This window comes from Myodes glareolus, chromosome 9 (assembly GCF_982192425.1).
Source record: "Myodes glareolus chromosome 9, mMyoGla1.1, whole genome shotgun sequence".
NCBI lineage: Eukaryota > Metazoa > Chordata > Mammalia > Rodentia > Cricetidae > Myodes > Myodes glareolus.
The window spans coordinates 35101563-35120590 of record NC_142034.1 but is presented as its reverse complement, the minus strand read 5'-3'; the positions used below and the strand labels follow the sequence as shown (position 1 = coordinate 35120590).

The following is a 19028-nucleotide window of genomic DNA, read 5'->3' as shown; positions in this document are numbered from 1 at the left end:
TCCTGTAGTAGAGGCTGGCCGCAAACACCAGCATCCTTCTGTCACATCTTAGTACTGGACTCACACATGTGTATCATCGCACTCAGCTTCTGAGTCTAGGGTTTTTTGTTTTGTTTTGGTTTTGGTTTTGGTTTTTTTTAAAGACAGGGTTTCTCTGTGTAACAGCCCCAGCTGTCCTGGAACTCACTCTGTAGACCAGACTGGCCTCGAACCCAGCGATCCATCTGCCTCTGCCTTCCGAGTGCTGGGTTAAAGGTGTTTGCTACCACTGCCAGGCCTGGGTTCTGTACTCATTTTCTGCTTGCCCTCGCTCTCTCTGAGTTCTTGACTGCCTGGGTTCTTTTTTTTTAAATATGTATTTATTATGTATACAATATAGAGAGGGCACCAGACCTCATTACAGATGGTTGTGAGCCACCGTATGGTTGCTGGAAATTGAACTCAGGACCTTTGGAAGAGTAGGCAGTGCTCTTAACCTCTGAGCCATCTCTCCAGCCCGACTGCCTGGGTTCTTGAACTCCACATTCTTTAGTAAAAACTTCCAAGTTATTAGATATGAAACATACAAAGGATATAATCATAAATTGGTTTTGCTATTTCTACACTTAGAAAAAATGATTCTGAAAATACAGTTTGAGAGTGAAAAGAAAAATTTGCCACCCAAAGCAGTGAGACATGTTTGTTTTTTTAAGCTGCCAACTGTTCGTGATCCTGGGAAGCAGAACACAGGTGAACAGTTAGTATCCACTGAGGAAGCCAAGGAGAGTTTGGAAAGAAATAAAAACCAAAATAGCAGGAGGTAGGTTAACATTTACTGTTCTTTGTGTCATATGCCTTTATAGGCCCATGTGGCCTTAGGCCACTTTCTGACCTTCAGATATCTAATGACAAATGGATTGTGAATAATGAATAAAAGCAATGCAGAAACACCAGAATGGAAACTTATAGAAGACATCACAAGCAAAGTGCACAACAGGCTAAATCACAGGGAATCCATCAGTATCAGTAGTAAAGTATTTTGCCTTTTTAAAACTCTCTAGGTAATTTTAAAAAATTATTATTATATTATTATTTTAGAGATAGAATCTCACTATGTACCCCAGGCTGTTCTGAAACTCACTATGTAGACCAGAATGGTATCAAACTCAAAAAGCACTACCTGCCTCTGCCTCCCAAGTGCTAGGATTAAAGGTGTGTGCCATCATGCTGAAACACATTTATTTTTATTATTTTTAAACTATTTTTGTGTTGTATGCATTTGTGATTTGCCTACATGTGTCTCTACTGTGTGAGAGTGCTATATACCCTGACACTGGAGTTATAGACAGTTGGGAGCTGCTATGTGGATGCTAGGAATTGAACCCAGGTCCCCTGGAAGAGCAGCCAGTGCTCTTAACCTCTGAGCCATCTCCGGCCCCATTATTTTTTTCCAAATACTTATTTTTATTTTATGTGTGTGGATATTCTGCCTGCGTTTATATGTGTATACCACACGTGTGCAGTATCTGTGGATTCCCTTGAACTGGAGTTATGCTATTCCTTAACCACTGTGTTGTTGATGAGAATTGGACCTCAGTGCTCTGCAAGAGTGGCAAGTGCTCCTAACCACTGAGCCATCTCCAGCTCCTTTACATTTAGTTTATATGCATGTGTGCACGTGCATGCATGCACCACCGTACTCCCTCCCAAATAAATGAAAATGTAATAAAAATATGCAAAAGCACATAGTGGCACATGCTTACAATCCCAGCTCTTTGGAGGAAGAGGTAATTTAAAGCGAGCATGGTCTTTGTAGTAAGTACCAGGTCAGCCTGGGCTACATTGAGACCCTGTCTAAAAACAAACAAACAAAACAAAACAGAAAAGGGGGCTGAGATGGCCCAGTGGTTTAAAAACTTACTGAGGACCCAAGTTCAATCCTTAGGCACCACATAGCAGCTCACAACCATCCGTGACTCCCTCTTCCGGCCTCTGCAGGCACTAGGTACATATGTGGTGCATAGACATGTGACTCATGTCTGTAATCTCAGCACTAAAGGAGGGATAGACTATCGTGGGCTACAGAGTAAGATTCTTTAATAAAATAAATAAATACATTTCACTTACCATGCTATGCTATTTTTAAAAACTTTCATAAACTTATTTTGAAAAAAATATTTTTCTCATTGAGTTTTAGATTTTTTTATTTTGTTGGAAACAAGGTCATAGTTACTTTAAAATAAATGAAAATGTAATAAAAATATGCAAAAAACCCAGCATAGTGGCACATATCTTTGGTTCCAGCACTCAGGAGGCAGAGGCAGGCAGATCTCCCTAAGTCTGAGGCAAACCTGGTCTACAGAATGAGTTCAAGGATAGCCAGGGCTACACAGAGAAACCCTGTCTTCACGCCTGCAGAAGCCCAGAAAATAAAAAACAGTTTTCTTCTGTATTTTTGATTATGTATTTAGGATAATTACCCAGAAGCAGAATTATTAGGTTAAAGGTTTTGAACATCTAAGAGTTGTTGCCAAAAATCTCTTGAAAGCAGCTGTCAGATCTGAGCTCTTCTTTCTGGTCCAGCTGGGTAGTAGTGCACACATTTTGTTGTTTGAGACAGAGTTTCTCTTTGTAACAGCTCTGGCTGTCCTGGAACTCACTCTGTAGACCAGGCTGTCCTTGAACTCACAAAGATCTGCCTGCCTCTGCTTCCCAAGTGATGGGATTAAAGGCGTGCGCCACCACTGCCATGCCTGATCACACACTTTAAAAGAGTTATTTTATTTATTTATCATTACTATTATTGCTGTTATTATTTGAGACAGAATTTCACTTTGTATTCCTAGCCGGCCTGGAGCTCACAAAGGTCTGCCTACTCTGCCTGCAGAGGGCTGGGATTAAGTGCGTGTGCCACCATGCCCAGCCCTGAGGAGTTATTTTAATCAATGGCAAATAGTTATAATCATGGAATATTTAGAGGAAGGAAGACTGCAACTAAAGAAGCTTAGTCCAGAGAGACTGTTACTTACTAATGCAAGAAAGGTGACCTAGCAAGCAAGCAGGATCAGGGTCCTTGTGCCTTAAGAGCCTTGTTTCAGGGGTTAGCTATTGTGCTGTCAGTGCTATGGTGGACTTGGCACCAGAGAACCTCCACATTAACTGTCACTTGTGATTTGTCTGGGGACAGGGTGGACTCAGCTATAGTGAAGGACAGATTTTGTCAGAGGAAACTTTCTACTGTCAGTTTTTCTACTTTTGAAAATCTCCCAAGAACATTATTAGAATCATGAATTTGGAAATTAATAAAAAATAACCAACCTGTGGGAATCTTTTAGCCAAATCTTTTAATTTTTCATCCAGGAAAGGTCTAGGGAATCAAGTATCCCAAGTCAGGAGTTACTCAGCTAAATAGTGCACCCTTCCCCGAGTCAAGCCACTCCGGCAGACCAGGGTTATCCAGGATCAACAGGGCTATGCCAGGCTAGGGGGCCTGACAGTTGGAGATGATAGGGCGTTGGGTGCTAGCTGGTGGTGGGTAGAAGTCTGAGTGGGGAGGGATTGTGGGTGGGCTGGTGGACTTTGAACTGTTAGGAACTTGAACCAACATTTAATTTGTATCTACCTCACTCCTACCCTAAATGATGCAACTTAGGATCAGTATGGAATCTGCATCTTCTGAAATCTATAATACAAAGTCAAGAAATAATGAAGATGAGGGAGAGGCAGACTCAAAATGGAAAAGTGAGTATGAACTCATGTTTTTTTTGTAGATACTGTTTGTTTGTCTGTCTGTCTGTTTTTCTGTCTGTCTGTCTGTCTATCTACCTACCTACCTACCTAACTACCTATCTATTTTAAGGCAGGATCTCATTATGTAACTCAGGCTGGCCTTAAACTCACGACCCCCCTCCCCCTGCAAAAATATAGGCATGCACTGTCATGCCTAACTGAAGAATGAAATGTAATTCTTGATTATCATCACTTTTGTTTGTGTTATGGTTCTGGGGATTGAACCTAGGTATTGTGCATGCTAAGCAAGCACTCTACAACCAGGCAATTCCACCAGCACCTGTTTGATATCTCTTAAGTATAAAAACACATGTACCATTATTTAGGATCATAAATAACACTGTTGTTCACACACACACATACATACACACCCATACTCACCATCCTATGATATAAGCACAGCTCTTCTGATAGCAGACTGTAGAAGGAAAATGCTTTTCTATTTTTAAACTTTGTAGATAATACTTCTATTATTTGTATAAATATACATTGTATAACATTGTAGTGAAACAGTACACAGTATATTTACCCCATAAATATTAAAATGGAGAGCATACAATGTTACTATCACATATTCTGTAATACCCTTTTGTTGTGGTTTACTTGGTGTGTATCTTCTCCCAAAGATATTAGGGCTCAGTATAGTCTAGAAAAGTCAGGCAGATGATAATTACTATAGCCTGGGCATTTCAGATATTATCTTTCTCATTAAATCAGCAGTAGGGTCCATCTACATGTTCTCTACTGCTTCCTGCTGTTGTTTGGAGTCATAACTAAATTTTTCTATGTCTGTCGCAGTTCTAATCCCCTCCCTTTAAAGGCAAGCAGGCAAGGTAAGGGCGATGAAGCTGTGCCAGATCAATCACTGTTACCATATGGGTTAAGTAGTATTTATCTTTTAAGGTTGAAAGCTTTGGTTTCCAATGTTTACAGTGATGTTTTAAATGTTTCTTTCTCTTGTGCCCAGTGGCAGTAAAAGAAATGGCAGAGAAAGCAGTTTCTGGACAGCTCCTAGTACCTCCTTGGAGTCCTCAGGGCAGTGTGCCTTTTGAGAGTAAGAGTGAAAATGAGACCACTCGTTTGCCACGACCCCCAGTCCGAGGTCCTGAGAGCACACATTGGCAGCACATTGTAGAATATCAAAGGGAAAATGATGAGCCCAAAGGAAGTGTAAAGTTTGGCGCAGTGGACAACAGTGACTGTGACAGGAACAAGCACAGCAGACAGACAGGCCCCCGACGCTTCACCAGTAAGTTCACTAGAGGAGTTGGGTTAGGTGAACTCTGTCTACTTATCAGATCTCAAAATATGTGCACTTCTAGCATATTCCCTTTGTGTGGTCCTGTCTCCTACTTTTCAGAAAGCCTGTGTTCAAAGGTGAAGAGATTCATTAGTTTCCCTATTACTAAAACAAGGTCCCTTTGTCCAAAGGAAGTAAAATAATCTTCAAGTGCTGACCTTGTCCTGGGTCAACCTAGTAAGGAATCAAACCTTTCTTACCTGAGGGTGAGTTATCATTGCCTAGTTGATGTTTCTTTGTTTTTGCTGTATAGCCCAGGCTCACCTGGAACTTGCTATCCTACTCCCTCAGACTCCCGAGTGCTGGTATTGTAGGTAGGTGTATGCCATCATACCCAGCCAGCTTTTTCTTTTTTTCATTGCATTCTAAGTTGGAAATAAACTTACTGAGGCCATATGGCTTTCGATTCACAGTCAGATAATCAGATAATAATTTCAAGACAGATGTTGGAGTCAAACAAAAGACATCTAAAATTGACACTTAACTTTGCAGAAAATCTCTTGGCTTCTCCGTTTGTACTTTCCAAGGGAGGGGGGATCCCAAGGATATGGGCCTGCTGTGTAAGTGTGAAGCTTGAATTTGAATCCCTAGCACCTGATAAAATTCAAGCATGACTACCTAGTCCTAGAAATGACAGATAAATCCCTAGAGCATACTGAACACATAATCCATGCAATCTGTGAGTGCCAGGTCCACTGAGACAGTCTCAAGAGATAATGTGGAGATGTGTTGCAGGGTATTTGATCACACTGTGAACCACAGAATTGTGTTAGTTGCTCAAAAAACCTGCCTCTAGCTGTGGTGTGGTCAACCCTAGTACACATCTTTAATCCAGGAGCTTTCTGTTTATTGTATTCTATTATTTATTACTTAAATAAAATCAACCATAGGTCAAGAGGCAAAGCAAGCAACTGGTTGACATCAAGTAGCCATAGAGAGTAAGAGGAAGTCAGGAAGACAGATAGAGAGGTGAACAGGAAGCAGTAGGGAGAGACTTGCAGTTTGGCAGTCTTTTTTGGTCTGAGATGGCAGGAGAAGCTCACTTTCTGGAACATTGGTGAAGGAGGAAGGTCAGCTGGCTGCTTTCTCTGCCTCTCAGAGCTAGCAGGTTTTCATGCCAGCATCTGGCTCTGTATTCTTTATTGGTAAAATAAAAGGATAGAGACTTAGTTAAAACAGCATTTGCCTTTCTATGTGGAGGGGCCAGGCAGCAGCTACAGAGGCGCAGTCAGCAGCTGAGGCAGCAATAAGATCAGGTGTAGATGCTGTGCATTCATATCGACAGATATAAATAGAGGAAAATACCTAGCATCTTCCTCTGGCCTTCTTGTGTACTCATGTACCAGCATATACCTGTAGAGCCATATATATACTACACATATATGCAAATACCAAAAAGAGAATTGAAAGGCCACACAGAGTAGCATACACCTATAATTGTAACACTTGAGAGATGGAGGCAGGAGACTTAGAAGTTCAAGGTTATCCTTAGCTGCATAGCAAGTTCCAGGTGATGCTGGGCTACATGAAATCCTGGCCCAAAAAACCAAACCAATAAAACAACAGCACACGGAAAACAGTTGCTTGGGTTTTTTGGTTTTAGAATCTATTTATCAAGAATCACTGTTTGTCTGGGAGTGGTGGCACATGCCTATAATCCCAGCACTTGGGACACAGGCTGGCGGATCTCTGAGTTTGAGGCCAGCCTGGTCTACAGAATGGGTGGTCAAATGGCTAGATGTTCTAGGGCTACATTTTGGAACCAGGCTAAATTAATAGTGGCTACTTTCCGTGTCTTTGCAACTTAGAAAATTTGGCTACCCTTTGAAGAATATGTTTACATCTCTATTCTATTGTTACTTTTTGCCTTTTCCTGCTACATGAATATCACTGAATATGTCCCTGATTACATTATGATCACTAGGTATTATAAACCCACTCTTCAGAAAACATGAGCAGCCAGAGCATAGTGAAGCCTCTCAAGCAAGTTGTGACACATCTGTGGGTACTGAGAAATTTTACAGCGTAAGTACTGTAACCTGCCAGGACCAAGATGCATTCAAGGATCTAACAAAGTAGACCTGAGTTGCTGTTGTGTATCATGACACCAAAATGTTATCTACACAAAGTAGATACACTAACTCTTTAAGGCTATCATCACTTAAAGAGTATAGATGGCTTTCAAGGCCAGCCATGATCCTGTCTCAACCATGCCTCACAAAACCTAATAGGATGTGGTACACATAACTGTTGATATTGATACAACATATGAATATGATTGTAGCAGGTAGTGGTGGTGCATGCCTTTAATCCCAACACTCAGGAGGCAGAGGCAGGCAGATCTCTGTGAGTTCGAGATCAGCCTCGTCTACAAGAGCTAGTTCCAGGACAGGTTCCAAAGCTACAGAGAAATCCTGTCTCGAAACCCCCCCCCCAAAAAAAAGAATATGATTGTAGGCAGATATTTCTATCCCGCCAGCCGGCTCCCAAATAATCACACAGAAACTTCTTATTAATTATAAAAGCTCAGCCATAGCTTAAGCTTGTTACTAACTAGCTCTTACAACTTAAATTAGCCCATTTCTTTTAATCTACTGTCTTTTACATGACTTGGTTACCTTTATTCTGTACTGCCCATGCTGCCTCCTCAATGGTTCCTGGTGTCTCCTTGTGACTCTGCTCTTTTTCCCAGAGTTCTCTCTGCCCTCAAAATCTTGCCTAGCTATTGGCCATTCAGCTTTTTATTAAACTAATCCGAGTGACAAATCTTTACTGTGTACTAAAATATTATTTCACAACATTTCCCCCTTTTTGTCTAAATAAAAGGAAAGGTTTTAACTCTAACATAATAAAACTATAAGCAAAAACAATTATCAAGCATTACATTTACAATGTCTAGTTTATTTGTATTTGGCATATTTGGAGAAATTACATCATTATTTATTATAACTTGATGAGTCTAAAGCTCTGTACCTCATTTATCTTTTATCATAACTAAAGAAAACTATAACTATGACTATCTAGTCTTCAACTCTATCAAAGATCCTAGAAGGATATAATATTACCTGAGTAAACAGGAAGTGTAATATAACCACTTCCAAACATATAGAAATGACCGACATCTATCTGCCTGGACAGTCACCCAAGGTTCCTTTGTAACGTTGGGACATCTCTTTGGCCTACAAGCCTAGAGTATCTGATGGACTTTTTTGTGCAGCAAGAATTTTTAAAGAATTGTCCTACCCTGTCTGGCAAAGTTTGACAGTCACTTTTCTTAGTGTCCTACTGGTCCAGTTTGGACAGCATACTGTCAACACTCAAGGCCAGGGCAGTTTCTTGTCCAAATGGCTAGCTTTTGCAATAAAGAAAGCAAACTCCATATGGAGGTTCTTCAATGTCTATTATCCTTTTTTGAAGTAAATTGGCTCTTCCAGGAGCAGATGTGTCTCACTGTCATGAAAAGCCTTGTGTCATTAAAACATCTAAAATGCCATATTTTATAGATCTCTGAAGTGTTTGAGGACCACCTATCTAAAATATATCTCTGTATGACCTTGAAGACATACAGAAAATGACAAGTTTGGTTGTTATAGGTAACTAACTACTAACCTATATTTCTTATTATCCTCAGTAGTTTGTAATAATAACTTTCAAGGACTAAAAATTTACATTTTAGCTATATAGGCATAATACCTTAAACAAGACTAGAAATGTATGTTTAGTATGTTTTAACAAAAATAACCTTAAATATGTATTAATATGCAAAAATCCATGTCAGTGTAAAATATTTTATACTAGTGGTTGTTCAAAAGCAGACTCAACAATCCACCCTTTTATCTCATTTTATACTATATCCCCCTTTTCTCTTTAGAAAGAGATCCTTGAATCTGACTTCTTTGTTTAGTTGTAACCATCCCCCCCCCAATATGATAACAGACATCTATAACCCATCAAATGACCAAAAGCCACCCACCCCACCTCTTGGTAATGTGAGTGTCATGTTCTCTAGACTGCTTCCTGTTGTCTGGGGGCACTAGAATCTTTAGGAGACCCTAGGGAAATTGGGATAAAGGTCAAGTCCTGGGAGCATTAGCTGTATCATTTGTTGTCCAATCTCCTTGCAGTGGGAAAGTGTAAGGCTTATCTGAAGTCCTGGCTGGAGTAATCTGTGAGCCTAGACTGTCTTAGCCAGCAGCCTTGAAGTTGTTCTGGATACAGAACTCTGGGGAAACTGCAACAGAGGTGCTCTGAGAGACTGAATCACCTGGGCCACTCGTTTTATTGGTGTCTGGTCCCCTTGCTCTGAAAACACATAAACTTTCAAAGATAGCATACATATCTGTATTAGCACAAGTATGGAATGTGTGGCATGCACAAGTCAAAGATGATGTTTTATGTTTGAGCAGGTAAAAGGCATATGTCAACTTTATGAATTTGTTTGGACTGTATAATCAAGCTGTAAAGTAAATCTTTATCCATACCATATGAAAGGATGACATGAGGACTCTGTAGCCAACAGGATTTATTATGTCTCATCTCAAAGCTCTTCCTGTGTCGAGGGATCAGCTTATACATCACCTGTCCTGTAGTCTTTTTTGACTTCCTCCCCCATGTCTGTAGCCAAGATACTCAGGAGATCTCTTCCCCACGCCCCTGGTAAACATCTGAACTCTATTAATCTGGAAGGAATCCATAGCTTTTTGTTTCCACCGAACACAAAATCTCTTTCCCAATGCAACACATTGTCTGACTTTCTTTTGAAGTTAAAACATTTTAGAAATATGTAGGTTGGTTTAATTTAGCAGTTTCCATAATCCAATGTCTCTCAGCAGCTATTGTTTTTATATATTAACATTCAAAAAATTGAAGTTAATAAGATACCATATAGCTGGGCATTGGTGGCTTACACCTTTAATCCCAGCACTTGGGAGGCAGAGGCAGGCGGATCTTTGTGAGTTTGAGGCCAGCCTGGTCTACAAGAGCTAATTCCAAGCTACAGATAAACCCTGTCTCAAAAAACCAAAAAAAATAAAAGATACAATAGAGGATCCAGACTCCCTATGTATTTTCAATCCTTATGCGGCTTTTTTTCTGCTAATCTTTCAGAATGTTTTTTTGACAGTTACTGGACAAATATAAGGCATGTTCACAGACTCAGAAGTGAAGCACAAAGTTTGTTCATTCAGCAGCGCCTCTTCTTTGTACCAGATACTACAGTCTGCCCCTGTGCACTTGAATGTGTACCGCTCACAACTGTTAGAGCATGCAGACCATGTTCAGGGACCACCGTGGAGAATGTCTCAGAATAAGGAGTGAGCTGCTACAGACTAAGTCACTAGGCACCACAACTCACAGGGACACAAGTAGAAGGCGGCCAAACCTGCTACTGCAACAGAGAACACGCTGGAAAACATTTTTTGTTTCTTCATGTTTGAGAGAAATGGAGTATATCCAGGGTTCGTGTTTCTGTATTTGCCACTGCCTACAGGTCACTAAAAATACCTAGTTTTGAATAACTTCTAATGCACTTAGTTTTATTTCAGGTCACAATACAAGACTGCATGCAATACTTTCACAAAAGTCAAACACAAACAATTTAATAACACGAGCGCTCAGGACTGTCTGGTATATTTCTTTTTGGTGGTAGTGTAAGGATGGAGAACGATGGTGCCTGGTTCTGCACAGCGCCCGTGTGCTCAGCACTAGCTAGCTGGACACTTCTGAGCACTGACTGATGAGCTAATGAGACCAGCACAGAGATCTCAGTGTGAGCCTCAGGTGTGGGGCTGCTGTATACAGGTAGCTTGCTTCCAGGGTAAGAAAGTCTCAGTTCAAACTAATTTCAAACGTATTTTACAACTGGTTTCCAAAATGTGGACCAATTGGATCATAAGCACTTTAAAAGTTTAATAAGGGCCAGGTGGTAGTGGTGCACACCTTTGATCCCAGCACTTGAGAGGCAGAGGCAGGCAGATCTCTGTGAGTTTGAGACCAGCCTGGTCTACAGAGTGAGCTCCAGGACAGGCATGACTGTTAAATAAAGAAACCCTGTCTCAAAAAACCAAAATATAAAAATAAAATAAAAATTTATCAAGGAGAGCATGTAGTTCCAGGTAAGAACCAAAGACACTAAGAATCCTTACAATTGGTGCACTGTTTTCAGGGGGTCAGCAGCTCTTTCCCCAGGAAACTGCTCATCTCAGAGCTCTGCCCTGCAGCAGCCCAAACAATGCATCACAGAGGCCCATACACAGCTGTCACTTGTGTGGAACTTGATATGGACTGCATTCAAGACTCCATTGGTTAGCTTTGTGGTACTCAGGGCAAGAGTTTCACACTGTGTTTATACTGGTGACAGGACACTGCTGTTAAGCATCACACAAGTGAACGATGCATTAGTGAGGAGTGACTACCTATAGCAACAGGAAGGCATTCCCATCTGATGGGCTGGTTGGCAAGGATGCTGCAACAGGCTGCTCTCCTGAAAGCAGGTCCCTGCTGCCGCAGGTGAGTGTTCTGCCCTTTAAGCCACTGCTTGAAGCACCCTTTGTGAAACTTGTGCCTACATTTCAGCACACACATGTTTTTTGGCTTGAACATCTTGTGGCATATCTCACAGGAATTTGAATCTTTTGCAGGGCTCACAGGAATTTTTCTATTTTCTGGCCTTTGGTTTTAGATGATGGTCCAATGGCCAAGGGTGCACTCTAGGAGGACTTAACCACAGCAGCAGCAGAATGAGCTTCAGATGTTTTCTTGTCTTTTCCTGGATTTGCCTGTTTCTTTTTCTGTTCCTCTAGAATGTGCTCTGTTAAGCTTTCAACAATCTCCTCAATACTTAATCCAGAGAGCGAGCTCTTGTTTTTGTTTCTAACTTTTTAAACAAAACCAGCAAGCTCAGTGCTGGCATAATATGGGAATACCCCTAGTGGCTTATTTTTATATTACTTTATATTTTCTTTAAAGACTTTATTATTATTTATAAACTATTTACTTTTTCTATGACTGTTTATGCTCATTTTTTTCTGCACATATTTTTAAACACACTGTAACCTGTTTAGTTCTTTCCATCTGGATCTGTCTTTACATTGAATCTGTAACCTTTTCTGTCTACATGAGCAAAACCAAACACCTGCCATGTAGCTTAGTTCATGGTGCACTGGCGGCTCAAGCACATGGGCAGCTGCCAGGGGACGTGTCTGTTCCACCGCTGGCATGAGAGTGTGACTGGAGGTATCTCTCCTGCCACCAGTTCCTGAACAACCACTGAGGCTTAATATTAGTTACAGACTGGCTAGCTCTACATATAAATTAACCCATTTCTAATAATATGTATATTGCCACATATCCCATGACTTACTGATAAAGCTCTGACATCTTACCCCTCTGTTGGCTGCTGGGGTCTCTCTGACACCGCCTTCTTTCTCCCTGTAGCTGTTTGAATATCCCTCCTAGCTGTATTCTGCCCTGTCACAGGCCAAGGCAGCTTCTTTATTAACCAGTGGTAATAAAACATTTACAGCATATGGAAGGGCATCCCACATCGTCTCCCCTTTTTCTGTCTATTTAAAAAGGAAGGTTTTAACTTTAACATTATAAAGTTATATATAACAAAACAGGTACCAAGAAAAAGTTACAGTAACAATTTTTAGTCTATTTGTATTTGGCAAAATTAAAGAAAATATTCTTTCATCTATCTTTGCAAACCTAACATTTTATATCTAATTTATCTTTTATCATAACTAAGGAAAACTCTAATTATAACTATCTGGTCTTCAGCTCCATCAAAGACCCCAGAAGGATATAATATTACCTAAGTAAATAGGAAGTGCATTGTAAGCAACTTCCAAAACTCTAGAAATGACAGATAGCTGGCTTCCTGGAGAGTCAGTCACCCAAAGTTCTTCTGCAGCAGTAGTCCTTGAGTGTCTGGCTGATTACTCAGTGAAGCAGGAAATTGAAACTATCCTGCTTATATTGGCAGTTAGTTAGTCATTTTCCATCTAGAAGACTCTTACATGAAGCAGCAACCCTAAAGGACTCCCATCTTGTTTTGGCAAGTTCAGCAGTCATTTTCATGTGGATCCTGCATGTCCTGTTTATAGAGCATACACTCAAGCAGTCCAGGCAAGAGCAATTTCTTGCCTAAATGGTTAGGCTTTCCACATTGAAAGTAAGCTCCATAAGAAGCTTCTCCAATGCCCATCATCCTTGTGAAATAATCGGTGCTGCCAGGAGCAGACGTGTCTCACTGTCAAGAAAAGTCTAAGTTCTTAAGACATTTTAAATGCCAAATTCTGTAGGTCTTTTAAGTGTTTGAAGATTACCTACCCATTTGAAATATATTTCAGTGTTTCTAGAAAACCTAACTAATACTATAAGTTTGACTATTATATATGACTATTAATTTGTATTTAACTATATATTTTTAATGAACTATATAAACATAATACCTTAAACAAGAGTGTGTATATATATATATATATAGTATAACAAAATTGACTTTAATTTTGTATCAGTATGTCAGAATCCATATCAATATAAAGTATTTTGAGATTAGCAGTTGCTTTTAGATTAGATTTAATAATCTACTTTTTTATCATTTCTGTATCAATCAGTCCCCCTTTTTTCTTTAGAAAGAGATTGATTATGACCATTAAGTAATTATAACCATCCCTCTTTAAATGAAAGCAAACATTTATAAACAATATTAAATTGTTTATAAACAATGAGAATTTAGTCATAGTTTTCTATACTATTTCCTACGATTGGGGGCATTGGTAATTTTATGGGGATCCTGAGAAAATTTAGAATGATGGTTAGATGTTGACCGTAGTAGTCTGTGAGGCTGCATAGTTTCAGCCAGTTGCCTTGAAGCTGTTCTGAATGTCGAATCACCTGGGTCATCACTCCTATGGAGACTTCTCAGGGGGTCTTGCTTGATCAAACCATATTAGCCTGAAAGGACTCCACAGCTTCTCATCTTCTGTAGAAACAAAAGCAGACCCTCTTTTCCAAAGCAACAGCATATCCCTAGACCCAGATTTTGAAGTCAGGACACCTTTATATTGACTTAGCTTAACAGTTCTCATTGTCACATGTCTCTCTGCAATTAGCTCGTTAATAGTCAAAAATTAAAAGAAAACACAATAGTATATATAATCCAGGCTCTCTGTGTATTTTCCATCTTTTTGTGGGTCTTTTCTTTTATATTATTGTTATTGTGTCTTTAAAGACTTTGTTTTATTTTACAAAACTATTTCTTTTTATAACTGTCTATACTCTTTTTTTCAAGCCTGTGTACATTGTTTAAACATACTATGACCTGTCAAGAGGTTTGCTTGTTTGTTTTTGTCTGAATCCTTCTTTATTGTATATCTGTAATCATTTTTTGATCACTCTTTTAAACTGGTAAGTGGGCATAGCAAGAACCAAAGCAGCCTCTTTAGCTGTTGTTTTTACCCGGCTTGGCTTTTCAACATAGTGGAATGAGCATCACGCTTACCCCACCCCTACCCCAAGCTGCCATTAGGTAGCGTGCAACTGGTCCACAAACCTTTTTTGTGTGTATGAGCAAAAGCCATATCTGTCATATAGCGAAGGGTGAGTAGCCTTTCTGTACTGAGGCCTGTGTGAGACTACCTCATGGCAGCTAGTGTCCAGCTCCATCTTGTATGTAGCTGATTGGGAGACATGTCTCTGTGCTGCTGCTGGCATGAGACTGTAAGACAAGGAAGCCCAATGTGACTCCATTTCTGTAAATTTAGCGGTATTTTTTTAAGCTTTCTCAGGCTCTGTGGAAATTCGAGAGTCTCACGTTGGTACACCATTTGTAACTGGAGGTTTATCTCCCACCACCACTTCCCAAATAACCACTCTGAAGCTTAATATCAATTACAAACTGTTTGGCCTATTAGCTTAGGCTTCTTACTCACTAGCTTTACATATAAATTAACCCATTGCTAATAAACTATTTATCACCACATGTCCCATGACTTACTGATAAAACTCTGGCATCTTACCCCTCTAGTGTCTGCTGGCATCTCTCTGACACCACCTTCTTTCTTCCTGTATCTGTTTGAATTTCCTGCTTAGCTATATACTGCCCTGTCATAAGCCAAAACAGAGTCTTTATTAACCAATGTTAGTAAATTATTCAAACCATACAGAAGGGCATCCAATCCTACATCATGAGATACATGAGACTAGGAAGCCATGTTTGGCTTTGATTTTGATTGTTTAGAATGTTTTTTATAAGTTTTCTCAAGATCTATATGGATATATGTGGCCCCACATTGGGTGCCATTTGTAGGCAGATATTTCTGTCTCATTAGCCAGCTCCCAAATAATCACATGTTAATTGTAATAGCTCAGTCATAGCTTAGCTTAGGCTTGTTACTATTAAACTAGCTCTTTTTTGGGGGTTTTTTTTGGTTTTTTTTTTTTTTGGTTTTTCAAGACAGAGTTTCACTGTAATTTTAGAGCCTGGCCTGGGACTAGCTCTTGTAGACCAGGCTGGCCTTTAACTCACAGAGATCCACCTGCCTCTGCCTCCTGAGTGCTGGGATTAAAGGCATCCACCACCACCACCCAGCTACTAACTAGGTCTTAAAATTTAAATTAGCCAATTTATTTTAATCTATGGTCTTTTACATGACTTGGTTACCTTTATTCTGTACTGCCCATGCTGCCTCCTCAATGGTTCCTGGTGTCTCCTTGCAGCTCTGCCCTTCTTTCTAGTGTTTTCTCTGTGCCCCAAATCCTGCCTAGCTATTGTCTGTTCAGCTTTTTATTAAACTAATTCAAGTGACAAATCTTCACAGTATACAAAAAGATTATTCCACAACATATTACATGATAAAACAAGATTTTTTAAAAAACATTGAACTTATTCTGTTTTATTTTTCAAGATAGGGTTTCTTTGTGTAACAGCCCTGGCTATCCTGGAACTAGCTCTTGTAGACCAGGCTGGCCTTGAACTGACAGAGATCTGCCTGCCTCTACCTCACAAGTGTTGAGATTAAAGGCATGTGCCACCACTTCCTAGCCTAAATGTTGAACTTTTTAAGAAAATTTATTTTTATGTTCGTTGGTATTTTGCTTACATGTATGTCTCTGTAACGGTGCCAGATTCCCTGTTTAACTGGAGTTACAGACAGTTATGAACTGCCTTGTGGGTGCTTGGAATTGAACCTGAGTCTTCTGAAAGAGCAGCTGGTGCTCATAATCACTGAGCCATCTCTGTAGCCTACATTTGTGAGGTTTTAAAAAAATTATCATTGTGTGTATGATGCATATGTGTGGGCATATCTGCCATGGCTCATATGTAGAGGACATTTTGGAGTTGATTCTTTTCTTCCACTTTTGTGTAGGTTTTAGGGGTAAAATTCAGGTCATGAGGCTTATGTGGCAAGTCCTTTTACTTACTGAGCCATCTCACTAGTCCAGTGTATGAAGTCTTTTGAACAACATGGTACACAGTTATATTTACTTAGATCACACAAACAGGGAAGAACGTTCATTCTTTCTACCATCTGAGGGCTGGGAAGATGGGCTCTACATTGAACACACTGATTTAGCTGACAAGGCTCTCTAGTACTTGTTAAGAGTATTGCACAAGGGACAATGCTGGGAAGAAGTATAAGTCACAGAGTGGAGGTGGAGGGAGGGCTTGTTGTTGAGAGGAACACAACTCACAATATTGTCTGGAAAAACGCTCTTTTCCTGTACTTCTCAAGGTAACATCTCTTAAGAGGGCTTAGTATATAGCTCAATGGTAGAGCACTTCCCTAGCATGCACAGCACTGGGCCAACAAAACAAAAATATCAAAAAATTATCTTTACTTTAAAAAGATGTATTTGCCTTTAGTGAACCTATTTTCTTTGCTTATGTTTTTTTATAGACCTCAAGTCCCATAGAAGAGGACTTTGAAAGAATCCAAAATTCTTTGGCTGAACCTCAAGACTATGGTAAGTTCTAAGGCAGATTTCTTTAGAATCCTTTGCCTTTATTTTCTGTTGGATGTTAGATTGTAGGTATTTACAGCTTGAGATGGGGGATGCTTAGAAATAACCTTGTTCAGCCGGGTGGTGGTGGCGCACACCTTTAATCCTAGCACTCAGGAAGCAGAGACAGGCAGATCTTTGTGAGTTCGAGGCCAACCTGGTCTACAAGAGCTAGTTCCAGGACAGACTCCAAAGCTACAGATAAACACCATCTGGGGGGGGGGAGGAAGAAAGAAAGAAAGAAAGAAAGAAAGAAAGAAAGAAAGAAAGAAAGAAAGAAAGAAAGAAAGAAAGAAAAGAGAAGAGAAGAGAAGAGAAGAAAAGAAAAACCTTGTTCAGAGAAAACCAAGCAAGGCCCAGTGACCCTTCCTCATTAGAATGATTCCTTTTGGGGACTGGGGAGATGGCTCAGTGGCCAAGAGCACTGGATGCTCTTCTAGAGGACATGGGTTCCATTCTCCTCTTCCCCCCACATGTGATTTCTTTGTGTACCCTTGGCTGTCATAGAACTAGCTCTGTAGAGCAGAGATTGCCTGTGTCTGCATCCTGAATGCTGGAATTAAAGGCACCCCCCCACCACCCAGCCTGAATTCCATTCTTAACCTCCACATAGACGGTCACAGTTGTCTATAACATCAGTCCCAGGGTATCTGATGCCCTCTTCTGGCCCCCACAGGCACTGCGTGTACTTGGTGCACAAACATATATGCAGGTAAAACATCCATACACAAAATAAAAGTAAAGGTTAAAAGCAAAAGCAAAACAAAACAAAACAAAAAAGAATGAGTCCTCTCCTCAGCAGGCTCCCAGTAGTCACACGTTGTGTTATTTATACCCTCTGTACTTCTATGACATATTCTCTAATTGGTGCTCACTCACAGAGTTGTAGGTCCCTTGACGGCGTACAGCTGGTTATCTTTTTTGACCAAACTGAGGTATTTACACAAGTCACACAGCTGGTTATTGATAGCACAAAAATTAGAACTTGATTTCTGGTCTTTCTTCACCCTAGAAGTCAGAATGTCACCATCATTTTCCTTTGTTTAGCATCTTTTTTTTTTCTTTTAAAATTTATACTTTTAATCCCAGCACTTAGAAGCCAGAGGCAGTTGGAGCTCTTCAAACTCAGCTTTGTCTACAGAGTGAGTTCCAGGACAGCCAGGACTCCATAGAGAAACTTGTCTTGAAAAACAAGAAATAAAAAAACAGAATTTATTACACTTTAAAATTAGTGTAAAACAAGATTTTGTTGTGACGTTTTCATATTATACACACACTCTGCCTATAGTCAAGGATTTCCCACCTTGTTCCCCCATCTTGTTTTCCCCTGCCCATTCCCAGTGGTCCCCTTTTCATATATAGTCAGTCCCACTTCTATTTTCATAACATATACAATTTTTTAAAAATCTAGAATGTGCGTATGCTATAGGAGGCGGCTTGTTTGTTCCCTGTTGCTCAACCCCGAAATAACCACACAGAAACTGTACTAATTAAATCACTGCTTGGCCCATTAGCTCTCGCTTCTTATTGGCTAATTCTTATATCTTATTTTAACCCACTTCTATTAATCTGTGTATCACCAAATGACTGTGGCTTACCTGCGGTGGCTACCTGGCATCTCTCTGACTCTGCCTTCTTTCTCCCAGCATTCAGTTCAGTTTTCCCTGTCTACCTCTATTCTGCCCTGAACAGGCCCAAGACAGTTCCTTTGTTAATGTTATTCGTAGCCTACAGGCAGGAATCCCATATCATGCATATGAGATAAAATATGCAGTATTTGTCTTAAGAGTCTAACTTTTTTAACATTATTATCTTCAATTCTGTTTTCCTACAAATAACAGTTTCATTCTTCTTTATATCTGAATAAAACTTGTATGTGTACACAATAAATTTTCTTTATCCATTTGTCTGCTAATAACTATCTAGACTGATTCTATATTTTGGCAGTTTTCAA

At 40.0% G+C, this 19028-nt stretch overlaps 1 protein-coding gene across 8 annotated transcripts in view; it reads left to right on the top strand.

Moving 5' to 3' along the window:
• The window catches only part of Tex14 (testis expressed 14, intercellular bridge forming factor), a 156025-nt gene that overhangs the window by 111505 nt on the left and 25492 nt on the right, over nt 1-19028 (top strand). For 7 of the 8 annotated variants that reach the window (XM_087910134.1, XM_087910133.1, XM_087910132.1 and 4 more), the window contains 5 exons: nt 693-799; nt 3632-3720; nt 4736-5017; nt 6993-7093; nt 16972-17038. In XM_087910134.1, the coding sequence (XP_087766260.1) occupies nt 693-799; nt 3632-3720; nt 4736-5017; nt 6993-7093; nt 16972-17038 (646 nt within the window). The remainder of the gene's footprint in view (nt 1-692; nt 800-3631; nt 3721-4735; nt 5018-6992; nt 7094-16971; nt 17039-19028) is intronic. The other variant, XM_087910138.1, reaches the window with a different exon arrangement.